This window comes from Octopus sinensis, linkage group LG26 (genome assembly GCF_006345805.1).
Source record: "Octopus sinensis linkage group LG26, ASM634580v1, whole genome shotgun sequence".
Taxonomy (NCBI): Eukaryota; Metazoa; Mollusca; class Cephalopoda; order Octopoda; family Octopodidae; genus Octopus; species Octopus sinensis.
This window is the reverse complement of record NC_043022.1, coordinates 23,098,525-23,124,119: the sequence shown is the minus strand read 5'-3', so window position 1 is coordinate 23,124,119 and position 25,595 is coordinate 23,098,525. Positions and strand designations below refer to the sequence as shown.

At 35.8% G+C, this 25,595-nt stretch overlaps 1 protein-coding gene across 6 annotated transcripts in view; it reads left to right on the top strand.

The window, feature by feature from the left end:
* The window catches only part of LOC115224740 (protein retinal degeneration B), a 143,799-nt gene extending 135,258 nt beyond the window's left edge, over positions 1-8,541 (top strand). For all 6 annotated transcript variants that reach the window (XM_036513577.1, XM_036513576.1, XM_036513578.1 and 3 more), the window contains 4 exons: positions 1,757-1,906; positions 3,690-3,873; positions 4,987-5,115; positions 7,843-8,541. In XM_036513577.1, coding sequence (XP_036369470.1) covers positions 1,757-1,906; positions 3,690-3,873; positions 4,987-5,115; positions 7,843-8,142 — 763 coding nt within the window. In that variant the 3' untranslated portion in view covers positions 8,143-8,541. The remainder of the gene's footprint in view (positions 1-1,756; positions 1,907-3,689; positions 3,874-4,986; positions 5,116-7,842) is intronic.
* The last annotated feature ends 17,054 nt before the right edge of the window (positions 8,542-25,595 follow it).

Here is a 25,595-nt window from a genome sequence, read left to right as displayed (position 1 = left end):
TATATAATATATATATATATATATGATATATATATATGATATATGTATATGTATATATATATATATGTATATATGTATATGTATATATGTATATATGTATATATACATATGTATATATGTATATATACATATATACATATATAGGTAAATGTAAAAAAACACAAACTGGGACAAGAACGCAAAGCATTTAGAAGACGATACAAAAAAAACGGACGGGACATTCGAAGCCTCTGATTTTCAGTCAAGAACCGGATCATCTTCGCAATTTTGGCTGATTAATCTTGAGATTGCTCCGACCTGGCCAGCCCCATATATATGTGTATAGATATATATAATATATATATATATATATATATATATATATATAGGCGTCATAAGAGGCCAGGGAATAGAAGAAAGAAGATATGCACCCAACACCAGAGCTGAAGACACCTCCACGTCAAAATGGTAGAGGAGTAGGGGCCGAAACCGGACGTGGTTCCTCCTGATGATGTCTTGAGCTAACTGGATCCTATAAAGGAGCTGTTGTGGTAGCAGACCACGAAACACGGTTGTAATTCCTCCTAGAGATTTTGAGGCTATTATTGGTAGCTGAAATAGCTCAGTTGAAAGTGTGTTGAGCTGTGGTTCTAAAGATCCCTGGTTCAGTCCAAGAGTTCGATGTGATGAGAATTTGTTTCATCATCATCATCATCATATCATCATCATCATCATCATCATCATTTAATGTCCACTTTCCATGCTAGCATGGGTTGGATGATTTGACTGAGGTCTGGCGAACCAGATGGCTGCACAAGGCTCCACTTTACAGATTGGATTTGGTACTTTTACATCGCACTGGTATAATTGCATTTTACATGAGCTGCACAAGTGCATTTTACATGGCACCAGCACAAGTGTATTTTATGTGGTACCAGCACAAGGGCATTTTATGTTACACCGTTAAATATCTTTTATATACCATTAAATATGAGTCTAGGACATTTACCCCACCCCCAGTGGTCAATTATTCCCGAGGACTACAGATGATGATTTAAAACTTCTTAATATATTGAAGAGGGGGTAATTAACAAAGAGTGGGGTAATTGCCCTAGGGGGTAGTGGTCATCGGTGGTGGGGTTGTCCTAGCGGGATAATTGTCCTGATATGTTAAATATACCAGCATCCCAACAGACAGTTATTTACATTTGACGGATATTTGTCCTCATCTTGTTTGTTGTTAACACAACGTTTCAGCTGATATACCCTCCAGCCTTCATCAGGTGTTTTGGGGAAATTGCAAACTTGGGTTCTCATTCCTAAAGTATTTTTCGATGTTGTTGCTATTATTATTATTATTATTATTATTATTATTATTATTCGATTCCAGGCAGTGACCTGAATGATAATAATAATAATAATAATAATAATAATAATAATAATAATATCGAAAAATACCTTAGGAATGAGAACCCAGGTTCGAAATTTCCCCAAGACACCTGAAGAAGGCTGGAGGGTATATCAGCCGAAATGTAGTGTTAACAACAAACAAGATTTGGACAAATATCCGTCAAATGTAAATAATGTACATAATTCTTCATCTCTTAAATATAGAACTGCATCCCAATAGATGTTTAAAATTAGTTGAAATGTATTGGGATTGTATCTTCTGGAGAGAAATCTGATCACAAAATCAGAAAATAGTTAAGTATATTTCCAGATTCATGTATCTTGAATCCACTTTCTATATAATCTTTTTTGATTTTCTTTCCAACAGAGGTGACCATTCCATCGTGGACTTTCATTTAGCTGTACTACCCCCAAAGACTGAAGCAGTCGTTTTCAGTATTGATGGCTCATTCACTGCTAGTATGTCCATTATGGGCAAAGATCCGAAAGTTCGTGCCGGAGCAGTTGATGTTGTTCGGTTTGTAGCTTCTCTTCACTTTATACTCCATCATTTAGTAGAATGCTTTTAGGTGCATCATCTCCAATACAACTGTACATATAATGCGTATAATTATATGTATATGCATATATATAGGCGCAGGAGTGGCTGTGTGGTAAGTAGCTTGATTACCAACCACATGGTTCCGGGTTCAGTCCCACTGTGTGGCATCTTGGGTAAGTGTCTTCTGCTATAGCCTTGGGCCGACCAATGCCTTATGAGTGGATTTGGTAGACAGAAACTGAAAGAAGCCTGTCGTATATATGTATATATATATATATAAATATATATATGTGTGTATGTTTGTGTGTCTGTGTTTGTCCCCCTAGCATTGCTTGACAACCGATGCTGGTGTGTTTACATCCCCATAACTTAGCGGTTCGGCAAAAGAGACCGATAGAATAAGTACTGGGCTTACATAAGAATAAGTCCCGGGGTCGATTTGCTCGACTAAAGGCGGTGCTCCAGCATGGCCGCAGTCAAATGACTGAAACAAGTAAAAGAGTATATGTATCTGTATATATTCTCTTATTTGTTTCAGTCATTTGACTGCGGCCATGCTGGAGCACTACCTTGAAAGGTTTTAGTCAAACAAATCGACCGCAGGACATATTTTCTTTTAAAGCCTAGTGCTTATTTTATTGGTCACTTTTGCTGAACCGCTAAGTTACAGGGATGTAAACACACCAACACTGGTTATCAAGTGATGATGAGGAGACAAACACAGACACAAAGACACACGCACACACATATATATATATCATTACACACTGCACAGTGAGATATTTAACAGTATAAATGTTTTTAAATCTTGACTTGACGTGTCATATCCAGAAAAATCTCTAGATAATCATCAGACACAATCATTTGACTTAAATATCCAGGCAAATTTATTCTCAATTATTTTCTCAGTGGTGGTTAAGAGTTTCAGGTTTTGGGTAATAGGATTAGAGGGACATAACTCATTGTGTATTGATATGTTTGTTAGTGGAGAGTTGTTTTGCTTGGGTTTAGCTCAAAGTGATATGGTTCAAAACTTCTGGAATGTGGTTGGAAAGGAGGAAGAAAACCACTCTAGGGTAAAAGAAGTGGAATGAATAGAGAAAAAGTTAATGAGTTGAAGTTATGCGTCATAAGTATACTGCCATGCAGTATAGTGAGTTGACAGATGAGAATAATGTCATATTAACAAAGTTAGGAATTTCTCATAGTTGGTTAAAGTCTATAAGGGGAATGGAGATCATGCAAAATTACCTGGTAAATAATTAAATATTAGTCCAGATTTGGCCTTTCACACCTACCCTACAATGTCATTCTAAAAATGAACAATCACATCATCAAAATCTTGAAGCTATGAGATCATATATGATTAATTGAAAACAATGTGAATAAATAACCATTGCATTTCACAGTCATCTGAACACTAAAAGGCTAAATATCTCCCTGCTCTATTAAATATCTCCCTGTTCTATTAAATACCTCCTGTTCTTTTAAACCTCTCCTTGTTCTATTAAACATATCCCTGCTCTATTAAATATCTCCCTGTTCTATTAATCATCTCTTTGTTCTAGGAAAAGTCCGCCTGATTCTATTAAACATCTCCCTATTCTATTAAATATTTTCCTCTTCTATTAAACATCTTTTTATTCCATTAAACATCTTTTTGTTGTATTAAATATCTCCTTGTTCTACGAAATATCTCCCTGTTCTATTAAAGGTACTCCTGGTTCTATTAATTATCTCTTTATTGTTTTCTTTGCAGCTATTGGCAAAACCTTGGTTACCTAATACTCTATGTCACTGCTCGTCCTGACATGCAACATAGGAAGGTTGTATCATGGCTGGCGCAGCACAATTTTCCCCATGGAATGGTAGGGTTCATGGATGGATTGTCTAAAGATCCCTTAAGACAGAAGCTCAACTTCCTCAAAACCTATAAAGACGATGTAAGTATGCATAAATGTAATTAGTTTAATCACTAGTTGCCAAGAGTGGTAGGAGACACACACACACACACAACACAGATATGCAACAGGCTTCTTTCAGTTTCTGTCTACCAGATCCATTCACAAGGCTTTGGTCATCCCGAGGTTATAGTAGAAGACACTTGCTGAAGGTGCCATGCCGTGGGACTGAACCCAGAGCTATATGGTTGGGAAGCAAGCTTCCTACCAACACAGCTATGCCTGCACCTATCATCACCATCATCATCATCATCGTTTAGCGTCCGCTTTCCATGCTGGCATGGGTTGGACGGTGCAACTGGGGTCTGGGAAGCCGGAAGGCTGCACCAGACCCAGTCTGATCTGGCAGTGTTTCTATGGCTGGATGCCCTTCCTAAAGCCAACCACTCCATGAGTGTAGTGGGTGCTTTTTACGTGCCAGATGAGGCTGGTAAACAGCCACGGTCGGATGGTGCTTTTTACGTGCCATCGGCACGGAGGCCAGGCGAGGCTGGCAAACGGCCACGATCGAATGGTGCTTTTTACATGCCACCGGCACGGAAGCTAGTCAAGGCGGGGCTATATATATATATATATATATATATATATATATATATATATATATATATATATATATATATATATATATATATTTGGTTGGTGCATAATTATTGCGGCTTTTTTTCAACAAATTTTATTCAACAAAAACAATAACAATATTTAACAAAAACATCTTTAAATGATGGCCTGACCAACTGCCAAGCAAATAGGAAGCAGTAATTGAAGTAGATGGTGAATATGCTCCGGAATAATCATTTAAAGATATTTTTGTTACATATTGTTATTGTTTTTGTTGAATAAAATTTCTTGAAAACAAACTGCAATAATTATGCACCAACCCAATATGTGTGTTTGTGTGTGTGTGTGTGTGTGGTGTGTGTGTGTGTGTGGTGTCTACACCCACATAAAGATAAACAAAGTGTGTAGATGTTAAGTAGGTAGATAATTGCAGCATGTTGATGTTTACTAAATTTCTTTGCTTTGTTCTAATTCCTTCGTTCATTACTAGTTTTTCATGCATTTTACCATTGCCGTCTTTCAAATTCTGTCTTTCAGACACAGTTGCTGTTCAAGGCAGCATATGGCTCAGCCAAAGATATTGGTATTTACAAAGACCTAGAAATTTCCCAACAACAAATATTTATTGTCGGCAAAGCCTCTAAGAAGCATTACAGTCAGGCTCAGGTATGGTGTCCTTATGTTGCTTTTCACGTGCCTCTTCTTGATTTATGTAGTTCATATTTGATGGAATATATATATTTTTCTGCTGTATCCTGTAGAGCAGGGATCCCTGACCAACATACGTCAGGCCTGTATCAAGTCATGGATCATTTGGCTTAATTTCAGACAGCTGTGTGAAGCTGCTGGAGACTGTGGTCAATCCCTGATTGCAAGGCCATTTGTATAGCGGCAGGATCACACTGCAATCTCCTGGGTGTTTTTTACATTAAATACTCTTTTACTTGTTTCAGTCATTTGACTGTGGCCATGCTGGAGCACCGCCTTTAGTCGAGCAAATCGACCTCAGGACTTATTCTTTGTAAGCCTAGTACTTATTCTATCGGTCTGTTTTGCCGAACTGCTAATTTATGGGGATGTAAACTCACCAGCATCGGTTGTCAAGCGATGTTGGGGGGACAAACACAGACACACATATACATATACATATATACGACAGGCTTCTTTCAGTTTCTGTCTACCAAATCCAATCACAAGGCTTTGATTGGCCCGGGGCTTTGGTATGGCTAAAATTAAATTCAAATTACAATTAAGTTTAAATTCAATTGAAATAAATTCGAATTAAAATTATAGTCAATCTTCAGGTTAATGATAATAGTTAAATAAATAAGCAAACAGAGTTAAACAATATTTATTTAAGAAATAAATAAAATAATAACTTTTCTTATCGAAAAAACTCCATTAACTAAATTAGAAACTTAAAACATTAGGATTATTTCCTACAACACATTTATTACGTTAAATATTTGATTTTTAAGGTAAAAAAAAAATAGATAGAAATATGTATTTATCTTTGAAGATTTAATTTGGCTTTAAAAAACATAATAAACTCTCAAATATCTTTAACTCAGTTATACTCCAATATTTAATTACCAAATTATTTAAGAAAATAATCACTATTCATATTTTTAGATTTAAGTACACATCTAATAATTATAAAATAATAAATACATAAAAATAAGTATCTAAATTATAATCAACAAATATAGTAATTAAAAATCTAAAATTTTCTCTATCAATAAATATATAGACATATAACGAAAAATAAATAAATTAATTAGTCCATTATATATGTATTATTTGTAATTTATGTATTGGTTTATGTCTATCACTGTTTGAGTTGCATAATAGTGGTTTTATCTCTTAATTTATGTTTTATATATTTATACTGTGAAATTTGATTTAATACTAAATTGTAAGTTTGGAGATATACTCCTGAATATTATTATTATTATATATATTAATTAATTACATTATATGTGGAGGCACAATGGCCCAGTGGTTAGGGCAGCGGACTCGCGGTCGTAGGATCGCGGTTTCAATTCCCAGACCGGGCATTGTGAGTGTTTATTGAGCGAAAACATTTAAAGCTCCACAAGGCTCCGGCAGGGAGTGTGGCGATCCCTGATGTACTCTTTCGCCACAACTTTCTCTCACTGTTTCTTCTGTTGGCCTGCTCGCTTAGCCAGTGGGGTGGTGTCATTTGAAGGCTAAAACAATGCGAAGCGCATTGTGACCAGCGATAGCCTGGTCGGTCATGTGATTAATTATATATATATGTATGTATATGTATGTATATATGTATGTATATATATATATATGTATGTATGTATGTATGTATGTATATATATATATATATATATATGTGTGTGTATATATATATTATTTTATGCGCCCTTTTCATGCCTAGCCAGGCTCATGGGCCCAGTTTCCCTGTTTCTGTGGCATATGTGTTCACCCCCCCCCCCAGCTTGATGGGACACCAGTCCATCGTAGCGTTACTCAAGAAACAGGAAGAAAGAGTGAGAGAAAGTTGGGGTGAAAGAGTACCACAGGGGTCGTCACCCCCCCCCCCCCCGCCGGAGCCTCATGGACATTTAAGTGTTTTCACTTAATAAACACACACAATGCCCTGTCTGGGAATTGAAACCGTGATCCTCCGACCACGAGTCCGCTGCCCTAACTACTGGGCCATTGCACCTCCACACACACACACACACATATATAGATACACAAGATGATCTGTTATGGCTGGTATCCAATTGCTGAGTTTCCAAAATTAAACAGCCTCACCAATAAAATGTATGTAGGAAGAAATGGTATAAACTTTTGTATTCATCTTAATTTCTCTTATAGTTGTGTGTCTGTGTGCATGCATATGTGTGTGTGTATATATATATATATATATATATATATATATATACAAATTGAGATAGGGGTTGTAAATGCAACCCTCCATGGGATAACATATTTCCAATATAATGCTAGTGAAGTACCCAACAAAGTTAATACATAAATGTTAAGGATTGCGATGCAATCAATTCATTTACTGTATTAAGTCTCTTATGTGGTGGTTTAATAAAGTATGTGATTGAGTATTATCTGGTAATTGATATTTGATTTAGATGTATTTCTCCATTTTCTTATCTTGTATATATATATATATAATGTATAGTATAATAGCCATCTCAATATGGCTATTATACTTTACATTGTCGAGCGATTAATGTTTACATCTCGTTCTGAGATTTAATAATGCTAATGCTATATATATATATATATATATATATATATATATATATATATATATACACATATCATTATCATCATGAATTTACATCTGCTGTCCATCTTCTTAACAACCATACCCTTTTTTTTTCTTTTTCTCTCCAGATCCTGTCTGAAGGTTATGCATCTCATTTGTCAAATCTAATGAAACCAGGAATGTCACGCCCTGCCGTTGGCAACGCCAGGCTGTTCATTCGCAAAACCTGTTTCTCATTGCCCTCGCAGCCAGTTCGCAAGAAATCCGCCAAACGCAGTGCATCATGTCCGCACGGTAGCACTGCTTCTTTTGCTGCACCTACAGGCCGTGGATCAGTCGATCTGACCACCTACGGAAGCCAACCAAAGTTACGAACACCAGCAGCTCGATCAAAAATGCCAATGTGTTTATACCAAGAAGATATTTAATTGATCTTTAGCAATGGAAGAAATATTCTTTGTTTTTTCCCTCCCGTCTTAATCTTCTTCTTCTAGCTGACAAAAGTGATGGTTGATGGTTGCAAAATATTGCATAAACCCTAAATTTAGTGCTAGCACCAATGTTTGGCTCAACATTCAGAATTCAAAGACCTTATTCTTGATCTTGTTTTTTTTTTTCCTTTGTAAATGCTGCTAGCATGTAGCCATTTTAAAGATAAGATAGACATAAATGTGGATTTATGTTCGACGGTTTGCTAATTTTCAAAACTACCAAATTTAGTTCTCACTTCAAATCTGTGAACTCAAATTTATTTTAAAGACTTATGTCGTATGATGATTGGTGGTTGGAAACAGAGTGGGGATGGGGTTAGTAAAACAAGGGAAAAGAAAAAAAAATGATAGAGATGTTTTTGAAAACTCTTCCCTTTCCTCTCCCTATCACTATCATCACCATCACGTTCATTATCAACATCCTCATCATTATTATTATCACAGTCATCACCACAGTTTCGTGATATGTTATTTTGTTAAATCGTTATATTTTTTGCTCTTTCTTCTCCAAACCTCATTGCAGTTTGTATGTGTGTACATATGTATAAATACATACATATGTACATGTATACTACATGTGTGTGTGTCTGGATATATATGCATATGTATATATATATATATATATATATATATATATAAATATACATGTATGTATGTATATATATGTATATGTGTGTATGTGTATATATATGTTTGTGTGTGTGTGTGAATATATGTACATACACATATATATGTAAATATATGTACATACATATATACATATATGTGTGTGTGTGTATGTAAATATATGTACATGCATATGTGTGTGTGTGTGTGTGTGTGTGTGTCCAACGGGGAGAGCATGTGCATATGTGTTGTGAGTGCATTCGCCACCAATTCCCTCCCATTTCCTCGCCATCACCTGGTAGTCCCCCAATACATTGATGGTTACAGCCAATGATGGAACCAGAAAAACCTGCACTTCTTTGCAAAGATGGAAGAAGTGCCGGCCCATGCTGCCGATGATGTAACGGCAGGCATGGCGATTTGAAACAATTTAAACCATGGCTGTACTAGCTTGTTAATGTTGTTTGACCCACACACACCCCACTACTACCACCACCACCACCAACAACACTGCTAAATTACTCCCAGCACATTAGCTGTGTGTGTGTGTATGTGTGTGCGAGTGTGAGTGTGCAAAGGAGTGCAATACTAGTGTGCACAAACACCCCCGTACCCTACTCTCCTATAGTACTGTGATATATATATATACATTATATTTAAGTATGCCAGTTGCAATACTGTATGCAGCCTCATCCATACACTTCTACGATAGTGCATATAACATATCTATCTATCTATCTATATATATATATATGCATGTATATATATTCCATACATATATTACATTTTTGTATATATATATATATATATATATATATATATATATATATATATATATATATAATGTATATATATGTGTGTATATATATATATATATTGTATATATGTATAAATATATACATAATGTGTGTATATAATATATATATACATATATTATATATATAATATATATATACATACATATGTGCATATATATATACATACATACATACATATATATATATATATATATATATATATATATATATATATATATATATATATATGCATGTATGTATACATAGTATATAAAATTTGCTGAGTATGAAGAATATGTATTTCTCTCTAAGTATGGAGTTCTTCAAGTACTGATATTTTCATTGTCATTTGTCTCTCAATTGTGAATAGATATTTGTCTTAGTTATTTTATTTTATGGGAACAATAGTTATTAACTTATGTTAACAGTAGCTAAATTGTGTTGGTGTATTTCAATAACAATGGGTATCCTTACTATATATATATACACATATACATATATATATTGTAAATCATAAGATACCTTGTACACAGTTTCATATTTGATTTAGCTGAGTGGTTGCTGGCAGGTTTATTTTCTGCTGTTACGTAGTAGCATGATTTCCTCGGCTAAATGTTAATGTTATCGAGCATGATTCTTTTGGTGGTGTGAAGATTCATCAATCAACGTTACAAATTAATTATTTGGAAAGATTTGACCATTACATTATTTGTGGTATTAGCTAATATACTTGCCTCATCAATAAGCCATCCTATATAATAATTCATCCATTACTGATATTAATTTATACCCAATATGGAATCTGAGTGAATGTCCAAGTTCACATATACACACTAAAATGGAAAAAATGCAAAAGTTTATATATATAATATATCATATATATATATAATATATCATTATATATATATATGTAATATATCATATTATATATATATAATATATAATATTATATATATAATATCATATGTATTATATATATATATACATATATAATATATATATGATATTATACATACATATATATATATACATAAAATAGATATACATATATATGTATAATATATATATGATATTATATTTAGATATATATATAATATACTAATACATTTGTTTGTTTGTACTCCACCTGCCTTCGTCTTTTGTTTATTTTCGTAAACCTTCCCGTTTATATATATATATATATATATATATATATATATATATATATATATATACATATACATATATATATATGTATGTATAATATATGTGTGTGTTTGTGTAGGGCTCACAAGAAAAGCATTTAAAATATGCTATTATCAACATAGCAACAAATTTCATAACCTCAATAGATATTATGATGCTTCATCCTCTATTTATATATGGAACTGAAAAAAACAAATAAGCAAGCAACATATCTATAACATATAGCGAAAATAAAATGCTCCATAATCTTGAAATACTAAACATATGAAATTTTACATGCTTAGAAACCAGCTGCAAGAAGACATCCTAAAAGAATACCTCCTTCAAGACTTATAAACTTATAAAACATCTAAATGCTATTACAACACCTCTCCATAGTACGTTTTCAGCGATTTACTCCAGCTCTTGACTCTTTATGATAACTTTAATTTCAAGTGCTCAACCAAATGCTACACCCACAAAAAAATATGAATATTACTTATTTATAGTCCTTACTATAAGTTTTACCTTATTTATTGTTTTTTAATTTTATCATTTATGAATACTTTTGTCATAAATAATGTATATTTTATATCATCTCTTATCAACACCATTTATATATATATATATATATATATTAAATATCTACATGTTTTTGTGTGGGTCTATATATGTCTGTACACATTTGTGTACATATGTGTACACATATGTACATTGCTTCTTATTTTTTTACATTTGCATCAAAAAAGGTATATTTTATATAATCATTGTTAACGCTGTTATCATTTGTAGGGTATATAGTATCTCATCATTGTTATTTTTTTTCATCTTTGTTGTATACATTATAACATCATTTTAATATTTCAACTAACTTTTAAATTTTAAATTAAAATTTTAAATTTTAATTACTAACTTTAATTTTTAATATTGTCATATTTTTAGTTGTGAATTATTTATATAAATGTCAATTTTTAAATTGCAAACTATTTAAATAAAAAACATCTATAAAGTCACTCTTAACCCTTTTACTGTGGAAATCAGATGTATGTGATATATCCACTCAAAATTTCAAAACCCTTAACTGCAGAAAACAGTTTAATATCCCAATTTATCTTTTTGTGAAGATTGTCATGTTCGAATCTATTTTTTGTCAAGATATATCAAGTTTATTGAGACAACATAACTTGTAGAAAATACCAAATCTGTTTTTGGGTAGATATTCAACATCATTACCGGAATAACCATGAAATTTAATTTCACAGTTAAAGGGTTAATAAAAAATATCATACATATCCTTTCTACTATTGGCACAAGGCCTCAAGTTTTGGGGGAGGTGGCTAGTCAAATACATCAACCCCAGTTTTCAACTGGTGCTTAATTCATTGCCCCTAAAAGGGTCGATGAACTAAGTACTGGTTGAGAACTGGGGTTGATATTAGGCAAAGTTGACCTTGGCAGAATTTGAACTCAGAATGTGAAGACAGATGAAATGCCACTAAGCATTTTGTCTGGCATGCTAATAATTCTTCCAGGTTGCCACCTTAACGAATATCATATATATCAGTGGTTCTCAACCAGGGTCCACACAACCAGGGTCCACACATGCCATTTAGTTGTTAAAAATTATGTGCAATAAATTAGTTATACTTCTACAGTACAAAAATATTTTAATTTTCTTTTAATATAATTCCTAATAGGCATACGAGTGGCTGTGTGGTAAGTAGCTTGCTTCCCAACCACATGGTTCCAGGTTCAGTCCCACTGCGTGGCACCTTGGGCAAGTGTCTTCTACTATAGCCTCGGGCCGACCAAAGCCTTGTGAGTGGATTTGGTAGACGGAAACTGAAAGAAGCCCGTCGTATAAATGTATACATATGTGTGTGTGTGATTCTGTGTCTGTGTTTGTCCCCCCAACATCGCTTGACAACCGATGCTGGTGTATTTACATCCCCGTAACTTAGTGGTTTGGCAAAAGAGACCGATAGAATAAGTACTAGGCTTACAAATAATAAGACCTGGGGTCGATTTGCTCGATTAAAGGCAGTGCTCCAGCATGGCCGCAGTCAAATGACTGAAACAAGTAAAAGAGTAAAAGAATATTTAAATATAAAAATGCAATGGGATGTTTAAAACTTCAAATGGCCATGGGAAGGGGCCAGCAGTGTAAAATAGGAATCAAAGAAGTTCACAGGCAGAAAAATGGTTAAGAGCCACTAGTATATATGAACATTGACAGCAATATATAACACGGCTGGTTTCAACTCATTCTAGGGAGATAAATAATATCTCATGAAATACCTATTTTAAGTGAGATTGCTAAAACTGCTGGAAAGAGAAAGGGAGAGACTAATAAACGTGAAGCTGATTTCACATGGTCATATTAATCAGTGAAACAAATAATGTTTTCTCCCCCACAAACGGAAACACCCTCTTTTAAATAAACTGTGTTCTAAAACAAAAAGAGAAAATAACTATGGTAATTGTATTTAACCCTTTAGTGTTCAGATTACTCTGTTAAATGTCATACTTTTCCACTCAAATTGTTTTGAATTAATCCTGGATCATCTTACAGCTTTGAGGTTTCAATGATGTGATTACTTATTTTTAGAATGGCATTGTAGGTTAGGTGTGAGAGGCTAGATATGGCCAGTTTGAATATAAAATATGTAGAATATATTGGGCCAGATTTGGCCAGTTTAAACACTAAAGGGTTAAATATCATATCAGTGCCACCGCAAACGGGAAAAATACCACAAATAAAACAATGTTTAAAGCTTTCCAAATAATTCTTCCAGAATATCTGATTGTGAATCACCAGTCCACCAATATCAGACTTAATAACACTAGCATATACCTAGATACATATGCATATAAATATATACCTATACATGTAAAAATACACACACACACACATATATATATATATATACACACATACACAAACACAGATATACATACAGACACAGTTATATATACATACATATAAACATGCATGCACACACACTCACACACACATACAAATATCTATATATATATGTGTGTGTATATATATATGTGTCTGTATATATATATATATATACATACACACACAAATATATATATATGCATGCATGTATTTATATATGTACACATCGACACTTTTATATATGTGTGTGTACTTGTGTGTATATATCTATATATATATATATATGTATGTATGTATGTATGTATGTATCTATTTATCTATCTATCTATCCATATACACACATACATCCACATGTGTGTGTTTAGCTATATGTATATATATATATATATATATATACATATATATACATACATACACCCATGTATACATGTGTGTGTGTGTATATATGTATATATATATATGTATGTATGTATGTATGTATGTAGGTATACTTGAAATATACATATCTACAGGCTCCATTGCTCAAGTTCACCATGTACATACACTTGTAAATTTTCTTTGTAGGTCACAAGTTTAGGTAAGTTGTTTCTATTTATGGCTGACCAGTGGGTCTTCTGTCCCAAAGCCACCCATGTTGCTCAAAGGGAAGATAATGGCTGATGATACAGCTTGGCACCAGTCTTGTTGCAGGCAAATTCAAAATACAAACAAGTTGAAAAATGCCACTAGGAATTTTATCCAATGCTGTGATAATTCTGCTTACACAATACTCATACTCACATAGCATGCATCTCTCTCTCTCTCTATATATATATATATATGTACACATCGACACTTTTATATATGTGTGTGTGTGTACTTGTGTGTATATATCTATATATATATGTATGTATGTATCTATTTATCTATCTATCTATCCATATACACACATACATCCACATGTGGTTGGCGTTAGGAAGGGCATCCACCCGTAGAAACATTGCCAGATCAGACTGGAGCCTGGTGCAGCCTTCTGGCTTCCCAGACTCCAGTTGAACCGTCCAACCCATGCTAGCATGGAAAGCGGACGCTAAATGATAATGATGATGAATGATGATATATATATACACACACACACACACATATATATATATATTTATTTATTTATTTATTAATAAATATCAGGGTAGGAAAAATTTCTAAAATTTTTCCTACCAGTGGCCTAACATGTAGAAAACTAGTCAATAGACTATATATTATTCATATAAATACAGTGTATATTTAAACACATAAGGGATGACCATTATAGGACACCTAACATGCTAGAAGGAGTAGCCAAATCCAAACCACTGTTAGGGGTAATTTCAAAGGGAATGAAAAATAAAACATTTACTATTTTTCTTCTGGACCGAGCTCGGTGAAGTTCTCATCAACAGGAATGCCAAGATTAACATATAAATACAAGGCAATACAGTACATGCCTCATGGAGAAAGATGGTAAATGTTTTTATTTTTCATTCCCTTCGAAATTACCCCTAATAGTGGTTTGGATTTGACTACTCCTTCTAGTATGTTAGGTGTTCTATGATGATGTACACTGTATTCATATATATATATATACACACACACAGACACATATATATATATATATATACACACATACACACACACACGCATATATATATATACATACATATATATATATATATATATATATATATATATATATAAGTTTGTATGATTGTGTATAAAATACATTAATCAATGAAATTCCAACCTCATCTGATTTTCATGTTTTATTATTTGCAATTTTTACAAACAACTGGAGCCCATCGGAAGGTATTTAAGGGACAAATTTAATCATTTCACTACAGTTGTCAATTGTGGAACATGGCTGTCACTCCTACCACATAAACCTGACGATTGCATAATGCATGAAAGTACTAGTTTTATTACAATAAATATATAATGTTCTATTATCATAATATTGTAAAATTGTAAATAATAAAATGTGAAAATCAGACTAATTTTGAATTTCATTGATTAATATACACCCAGATCCACACTAGTAGCTTTGGAGTAAAATTTGGGATTTATTAGTTTTCTGTGAATTGATTTTGATAAAACTTTTTGCAGCTGGTTTGTTTGTTTGTTTGTTTGTTGAGCGAAATGGTCTTCATCCCAGTAGTGGGAGAAGTCCGAAACGTGGTCCTTTGCTATTCGTAAGACCCGCAGAAGAGAAAGCAGGTCAACCCCCGATACCGAGAGCATCGATGGATGGATGAATGCGCATCCAGGCTCAGCGGTTGTATAGGAAGTCGGGGACAAGAAACAGGAAGAAAGAGTGAGAGAAAGTTGGAGTGAAAGAGTACAACAGGGGTCGCCACCACCCCCTACCGGAGCCTTGTGGAGCTTTAGGTGGTTTTGCTCAATAAACACACACAACCTGGTCTGGGAATCGAAACCATGATCCTCCGACCGCGAGTCCGCTGCCCTAACCACTGAGCCATTGCGCCTCCACTGCAGCTGGTTTGCACACAATAGTGACACCATTATTATTTGCATTATTCTGTGTAACATCCTTTCTTTTTTATTTCAGATTCTTCAGTTTTGGGGTGAACCATGCTAATAGCTTTTGAATGAAAATAGCCCATCTAGATATTTCTTTTCAGAAAATGAAGAGTAACAATACATATTAAGCATACATTGAGTATATATTTAACATAAAACCATAATAATGTTATAACATTTATTGACATAATGAGTTAATTAGCCACCTGAGCACTATTTTGACAGATAACTTCAAAAACCCTATTACTCATGGAATCTGTCAATTTCTTAATGGCAGCAGGTTGGATTGTCTCTGCTGCAGCTTTGATGGTTGCCCGTAAGGCATCTTTTGATGTAAATTAGCGTCCATCAGCATAAACATCTTATTTAATGATGAACCAAAGATTTTCAATAGGGTTGAGATCCGGAGATGCTGGCAGCCACACCATCACCCTTTCACCTTGTATGCCGTAAGACCCTCATAATGTTTGGGTGGTCCCAGCAGAACTGGAGGGAGCAATTGCCATGTACGAATACAAGATCCCTTAAAGGTGACAGCAGTATGTCATCTAGCCAGGGATCCATGATCTTCAGGAGATTGCAGTAGGCAGCTGCAGTCATTTTAACCCCTTCAGTTACCCTGACTGGTCAACAAGTCTGTCCCTAAGGATACCAACCCACAACATGACTCCTCTACCCTGTTATTGACGTCTTAAATGTTGGCGATGCTCATCTCCAAAATAGACCCAACCATCAGGTCCATCAAGGATCACCCTGGTTTCGTCAGTGAACAGAACACAACTCATGTCTAACGTCATGTACTTTTGGGTCCATTGAAGCCTCAAACTCCTGTAAAGGTGGCAGTTTCAGGAATTCTCACATGGAAGCGATGGTGGCAAGGATGCGATTTCTGGTGGTTTTCAATACATGAAGATGTCTGGAGGCGGTGAAAATGCCTTTGCTTGTTTGTTGAGGTTTCTCACGTTACTTGTAGCCAATATTCTTTAAATTCCTAGCTGTCACAGTCTTGGAGGTCACACAATCAGATCATTTCTTCCTTGGTGAAGGGTCCTTCAGGAATTATCTAACCATGTCCACATGATGACCTAACTTCTCCGCAATGACATGAAGAGAGGTGCCTTTAGCACTTTCCTGGATGATGACCAACTTTTCTTCCACATTGAGGCCATTTCCACAACCCATTGTTCTTAGAGAGGTGAGCATGGTTCGTCCCAAAATAGAAGAGTCTGAAATAAAAAAAGAAAGGATGTTACACCAAACAATGAACACATAACAATGATGTTGCCATAGTGTACAAACCATCTGCGAGAAATTTTATCAAAATCGATTCACAGAAAACTGAAAAATCCTAAATTTTATCCTAAGCTATTAGTGTGGTTCTGGAGATACACACACAAACATATATATATGTGATGTGTGTGTGTGTGTGTGTGTGTGTATATATATATATATATATATCGTGGCTGTGTGGTAAGTATCTTGCTTACCAACTACATGGTTCTGGGTTCAGTCCCACTGTGTGTTACCTTGGGCAAGTGTCTTTTACTGTAGCCTCAGGCCAACCAAAGTGTTGTTAGTGGATTTGGTAGACAGAAATTGAAAGAAGATCATTGTATATATATATGTGTATGTATATATGCACACATACTTAAATACATACATTTAGACATACACATGCATACACATACATTTATAATATATATAACAATATATAATATGTGTATACCCAATATAAATATAATATATATTAGAGTAATTTTTGTATTTTAATTATTTTTATTGGGCATTGTGATGCTAATAATCTAGTGGTGGAACTCAATAAACGTGGCTCTGTACAAAGGATCAGTCAAGTATAGAGAGGTAATAAGAAATTGGGATGATGAAGGACATAAACAATTATGTTATGAACATCATCATCTTACAGCTGTTTCTAGGGTGATACTCTGAGTTACTGAGACCCCCTTCAGTCATGAATGACCCTTGGATTGCACCTAGAAAGTTACCCCCCAAGGCACAAGTCCGGGCAAGGTTGTTTATGGAAGACCAACAGTCGCCCATGCATACCTATTTCTTTACTGCCCACAAGGGGCTAAACACAGAGGGGACAAACAAGGACAGACAAAAGGATTAAGTCGATTATATCGACCCCAGTGCGTAACTGGTACTTATTTAATTGACTCCGAAAGGATGAAAGGCAAAGTCGACCTAGGCGGAATTTGAACACAGAACGTGGCGACAGACGAAGTACTGCTAAGCATTTCGCCCGGCATGCTAACGTTTCTGCCAGCTCGCCCATGCATACCAGCCTCTCCTCTCTACGCCACCAGTGTTATCCAAGGGAAAGGCAAAGGGGCCTGATACAGCTTCGCACCTGTGACGTTGCAACTCATTTCTACAGATGAGTGAACTGGAGCAACGGGATTCAAACTCACATCATCACAATCGTAAGCTCAACGCTCTAACCACTGAGCCATGTGCCTTCACTGGGTGATACTGAAGCACTCAACTATGTATTGCACCTTATAGCAGAAACAGTTGTAGGCTAATGAAGCATATAACATAATTGTTTAATTAATTTGTCATCCCATTTCTTTATACTAGAGTAGTATAATTTTCATGAAGCATTATCTGATATAAATGTTTTTAATTTCTTTTTATCCAAAAACATGCAAGTTATAAAAAATTAATAATACAGGTTGATTATTATTATTATAAACGGGCATTTCAATATTTCAGAGGGAGAAACCCTTATTCAGGGAATTTACAGAGAAAAGGTGTTGAAGTTGATTTGTACAAAGTAGAGAACTCAGGTATCATCACCTTTTCTCCATAAACTCCCTAAAATATTCCAGTTCTAGATGATACTAAATATCAACCTATTTTCTTAATTTTTTGATAACTTGCATTGTTTAAGCTTTTAAAAAAAATATTCAAAACATTTTTATAGCATCATCATCATCATCATCATTAAACTTCTGTTTTAATCAATCAATCAATGTTGTTATCGTGCAATGCCTGTGCAAGAAGATTTTTTTTAAAGTGAGGAAAGGTTGTGCACTGAGTCAATCCCACTCACTAAGCAACATCCGAAAAGAAGAACAAGTCAACATCATCGGTAACCACTGAGCCACAGGTTTTATGTCGGAGTTATCCCAGGTACCTGAGTTACCTTATCCTAGAAGGATGCCCTAACAAAGGCTAGGAGTCCTTCACTCCCAATGGTTTAACTGCGCGATCGCGTATTCAGTCCGATTATTTCTATGTCCCCGCGCATGATACAGCCTTACATGTGTGTGTGTGTCTGTATGTATGTACGTACATACACACACACACACACACACACACACACATATGTAGATATAGATACGTTATGGTTCTAAGTTATAAAATATGTATATATTATATAGTTTAATGATGATTAAAATAACAGACGGTGTGCCATGATTTCGAGACTCTCATAAGACTGGTAAAGGAGTCCTCCATGCAAAGCCTTCTGGGAAACTAAATGGTGGATATTTATTTTCAAGAATATTTGTGTATAGTGAGAGCTGACAGTGCTGAATTAATTCATTTAAACTCATTTTGAATCAAAAATTTATTTAATGATGTCTCAAAATATTTGTCATATAACTCACGAAATAGATTTAAATGTAAAATGAATTTAACAGCTTTGTGTGTTGCAAATTTTCTATTCCAAAGCACATGTATGATCATGTGTGTGTGTGTGTTTCTGTGTATGTGTGTGTATCTACATACACATATAATGTGTGTATATACTCTTTACTCTTTTACTCTTTTACTTGTTTCAGTCATTTGACTGTGGCCATGCTGGAGCACCACCTTTAGTCGGGCAAATCGACCCCGGGACTTATTCTTTTGTAAGCCCAGTACTTATTCTATCGGTCTGTTTTGCCGAACCGCTAAGTGACGGGGACGTAAACACACCAGCATCAGCTGTCAAGCAATGCTAGGGGGACAAACACAGACACGCAAACATATATATATATATATACGACAGGCTTCTTTCAGTTTCCGTCTACCAAATCCACTCACAAGGCATTGGTCGGCCCGGGGCTATAGCAGAAGACACTTGCCCAAGATGCTACGCAGTGGGACTGAACCCAGAACCATGTGGTTGGTTAGCAAGCTACTTACCACACAGCTACTCCTGCGCCTATATATATATATATATATATATATTTATTTATATATATATATATATATATATATACACATACACACACACGTGTACATGTATATACATGCATATAAACACACACACACACATGTATATATGTATGCATATATATAACCTGTGTGTGTGTGTGTATAGATATATATAATCCTGATCAGTAGGATCTTTAGAAAGGTGAATGCATGCCATGACAGGATTACTTAAGACTCTCTGTTAATCCTTTGTGAGAGCAGAGCATTATGTTTCACTCCACTAACACCACCACCGACAGAACCCTCACCACACACACACACACACACACAGACGACACCGATGACAACATCAATACTGATTGCTGAATTAATCTAATATACCTTCATAAATGTTAATAATAATAATAATAATAATAATAAACCTAATAATAGGTGCAAGCATGACTAATTGGTAAGAAGCTTGCTTCCCAACCACATGGTTCCAGGTTCAGTCCAACTGTATGGCACCTTGGTGAGTGTCTTCTACTATAGCCTCAGGCCAACCAAAGCCTTGTGAGTGGATTTAGTAGATGGAAAATGAAAAGAATTCCATTGTACATATGTATGTATGTATGTATGTGTGTGTGTGTTTATGCATATATTTATGTGTGTGTGTGTAGATTGGCATATTTCGGTCATATTATGTGGAGAGAATCCCTGGAGAAGGACATCATGCTTGGAATGGTCAGTGGCAAGAGAGGAAGAGGCCGACCAAGAACCCGCTGGCTTGACACCATCAGGAGTGATACCGGAATGGACATGGCCAGTCTGAAGGAAGCGGCCCAGGATAGAACTGACTGGAGGACACTTATCCAACGAGTGACCGAGAGTCGACTTCTACTGAGCGGATAGAGAGAGTGTGTGTGTGAGTTTATGCATATATCTATGTGTGTGTGTGTGTGTGTGTGTGTGTGTGTGTATTTATGCATATATCTATGTGTATGTGTCTTTGTATCTGTGTTCCCCCCTCACTGCTTGACAATCAGTATTGGTGTGTTTACATCTCCATAACTTAGTGGTTCAGACAAAGAGATTGATAGAATAAGTACTAGGCTTAAGAAATAAGTCCTGTGGTCGATTAGTTCGACTAAAACCCTTTGAAGCAGTGCTCCAGCATGGCCACAGTCAAATGACTGGAACAAGTAAAAGAGTAAGATAAAACGAGGTATGAAGAGGTTTAATTTTCACGAAATGGTCAGGGGTGTAAAGTTTTAAAGGTTCATGTCTGAAAGAAATTAAGGATATATAAAAGATTTATAGATAGGCGCAGGAGTGGCTATGTGGTAAGTAGCTTGCTTACCAACCACATGGTTCCGGGTTCAGTCCCACTGCGTGGCACCTTGGGCAAGTGTCTTCTACTGTAGCCTCGGGCCGACCAAAGCCTTGTGAGTGGATTTGGTAGACGGAAACTGAAAGAAGCCCGTCGTATATGTGTGTGTGTTTGTGTGTCTGTTTTGCCCCCCCCCCCCCACCACCACCAACATCACTTGCCAACCGATGCTGGTGTGTTTATGTCCCCGAAACTTAGTGATTCGGCAAAAAGAGACCAATAGAATAAGTACTAGGCTTACAAAGAATGAGTGCTGGGGTTGATTTCTTCGACTAAAGGTGGTGCTCCAGCATGGCTGCAGTGAAATGACTGAAACAAGTAAAAGAGTAAAGAGTAAAAGACTATATGGAAATAGATATAAAAGCAGAGAGTGAAGAGAGTTATCCACAACTGTGCGCCCTATGTACTTGTACTTACATGTGGCAACATTCACCCCAGGCGGGTTGAGTCGGCTTCTTCTACCACCCTCGAGGCATCTCGAAACATGGCAGTGGAAGAAGTTTCGTGGGAATATGTGGATTTCACAAGCAGTCCCCAACAATCCCGCATGTAGAGACATCCTGTTTGCCGCAGATTGTCCGCAGACGCAGGGACAGAATGACCGAGGAGCCACCGGTTGCCGAAACAGACACTCCGAGGATTTTCACCAGAGCCCCGTCTGCCGGGTTGTGGCCCTAATACTACTCGGTGCCAGACCAATCCACCTTGGGTGGCCCTACCAGGAACCGAAGTTCCTGATGGCATAGCCATCCCCACCACGGTGAGGAGGGGATGGACTTTGGGGACGCTATGAGTCAGAGTAGCAGTTTCCGCACATCTCTTCCCAGGCAACACTTTTTCCATTTTGTCTGCTGAGACCATAGCTAGTCTCAGTTACAGGACATTGTACATTCCACTCCTAATTTAAGGTTACTCCATATGAATTGCCCTTTTAGATATGAAAAATGTTAGAATTTCACACACAAACACACACATTTACATAATAGGTGACCACCTCACCAGCCAACTTTCCATTCCTGTCTATACCTATTTCTTTACTACCCACAAGGGGCTAAACACAAAGAGGACAAACAAGGACAGACAAACGGATTAAGTCGATTATATCGACCCCAGTGTGTAACTGGTACTTATTTAATCGACCCCAAAAGGATGAAAGACAAAGTCGACCTCGGCGGAATTTGAACTCAGAATGTAGCGGCAGACGAAATACTGCTAAGCATTTCACCCGGCGTGCTAATGATTCTGTCACATCGCCGCCTTTTATTCCTTGTCTATACCAAATCAATATCCCTGCCAACAACACTCACACCCAGTTTATTTTTTTTGTATTTATTGTTATTTTTTATTGTTGTTTTCGTGTGTTTTTATTTTTATTTTCAATATGTGCATCCTTTATCTATGAGATGATAATAGATGCATACACACATACGCTTACACATATGTGCATACACATATATTCATACCTAAACACACACCAACATGCTTGCACACACATACATTCATGCATGCATGTATGCATAAACACATATGTACATACATACATATGTACATACATGCATGTATACATGCACACTTACACATGCATACATGCATTCATAGGAGACCCCCTTTAGTCACAAATGACCATGGGATTGCACCTAGAAAGTTACCCTCCTAGGCACATGTCCGGACAAGGTTGTTTATGGAAGACCAGGAGTCACCCATGCATACCAGCCTCCCCGTTCCATGCCACCGATGTTATCCAAGGGAAAGGCAAAGGCCAATACAGTTTGGCACCTGTGACGTCGCAACTCATTTCTACAGCTGAGTGAACTGGAGCAACATGAAATAAAGTGTCTTGCTAAAAACACAACACGCAGCCCGGTCCAGGATTCGAACTCACAACCTCACGGTTGTAAGGTCGACGCTCTAACCACTGAGCCATGCACCTTCACTTGTATGCATGTTTGAATGTATGCATTCATACATACATACAAACACATACTTATAGTGACATTATCTATAGCTCTCATTAATACTTTAGTAGAAGACCACTGTAAACCTTGTCTACTGTAAACCTACTGCAAACCATATCCACAACAAATCCACTTCAAAACATATCCGCTGCAAACCCATTGCAAACCATATCTGCTGCAAACCATCTCACTGCAAATCACATCCACGGTAAACCCACTGAAAATCATATTCTGCTACGAACCATATCCACTGCAAACCATATCCGCTGCAAACCACATCCACTGTAAACCTACTGCAAATTATATTCTGCTACGAACCATATCCACTGCAAACCATACCCGCTGCAAACCATATCCGCTGCAAACCACATCCACTATAAACCCACTGCAAATCATATTCTGCTACGAACCATATCCACTGCAAACCATATCCACTGCAAGCCACATCTGCTACAAACCCACTGCTAATCATATCTACTGCAAATTCCTATTGTAAATTCTATAGCAAGAATCTTGATATCTACCCCTATTCCACTTCTTCCTTAATAGAGCTGAGCATCATAGAAGAGAGTTAGATGAGAGCAAGGGTGATGGGGACAGATAGACGTGGATAACAAAAGTGGACAATGTACCCTGACACCTCACAAACACCATTGATACTGACCTCTCACTGTTGACCTATTACCTGTGACCTCACCTGACCAGCAGAAACACAGACAGCATTTTGTTAATTGATTTCAATGGTGAATATTGTAATTATATTTTTCTCCATAATTTGCTCATATTGTAGAGGTTGAGACATTCATGCTGAACATTCTGACAACTCATACACCAAAGTGTTGGTTCACTATTCTCCCCCTGCCTACAATTGTACATTGTATATATGTGATAGATATAGATTTATACACACATACAATATCTATCTATCTATCTATCTATCTATCTATCTAGATAGATAGATAGATAGATAGATAGATAGATAGATTTCCAGCATAAAATCTAAAGAGTATGAGTGTGTGTGTATGTGTCCCTTATCTGTGAAATCATTACAAAACACACACCACACACACACACACACACACACACAAGCATATAGATACGTGAGCAGAGAGACATGCAAGCACAACATGTATGTATACATATCTTGAAATAAATCTCCTGTGTTTCAAATAATTAAAAAAGTAAAATTCCTCTGATAGTGTGTGTGTATTTATATACATATATATATATATATATATACCCGAGTAAACACATAAATGTGAAACAAGATGGAAAAAAGAGTACTCAAATACCAGAGGTAGAGTAATATGCTTTATTTAAAAGCAGCAGAAATTCAACAAAATCTGTTACTCTAAGTTTCACGTTCTCGTTCGTTGGACAGTTTTGTTCTATTTTAACAAAACTGTCCAACGAACAGGAACGTGAAACTCCGAGTAACAGCTTTTGTTGAATTTCTGCTGCTTTTAAATAAAGTATATATATATATGAAAGAATGGAGTCGAACGAAGATGTTAACAAAATTCCTTTACTCTCGACATATGTTTCGAAGGTTAAACGAATTTTCGGTTAAACGAATTTTCCATGCTGACGATAAACATAGGATAATTCATTCACCTATATATATATATATATATATATATATATATATGAGCGTTATACTAATATATCTGTTTGTTTTGTACACCACCTGTCTTCGCCTTTTGCTTTCTTCTGAACTCTCTCCCTATATATATATATATATATATATATATATATGTATATATATATATTACATATACGTAGATAAATATAGATATGGCTGGTTTATCAGGTTACCTGGGGTTTCATGTCCATAAGGCGCTTAGCTTCACAGCATTTCTTCAGACCCTAAACCTGTT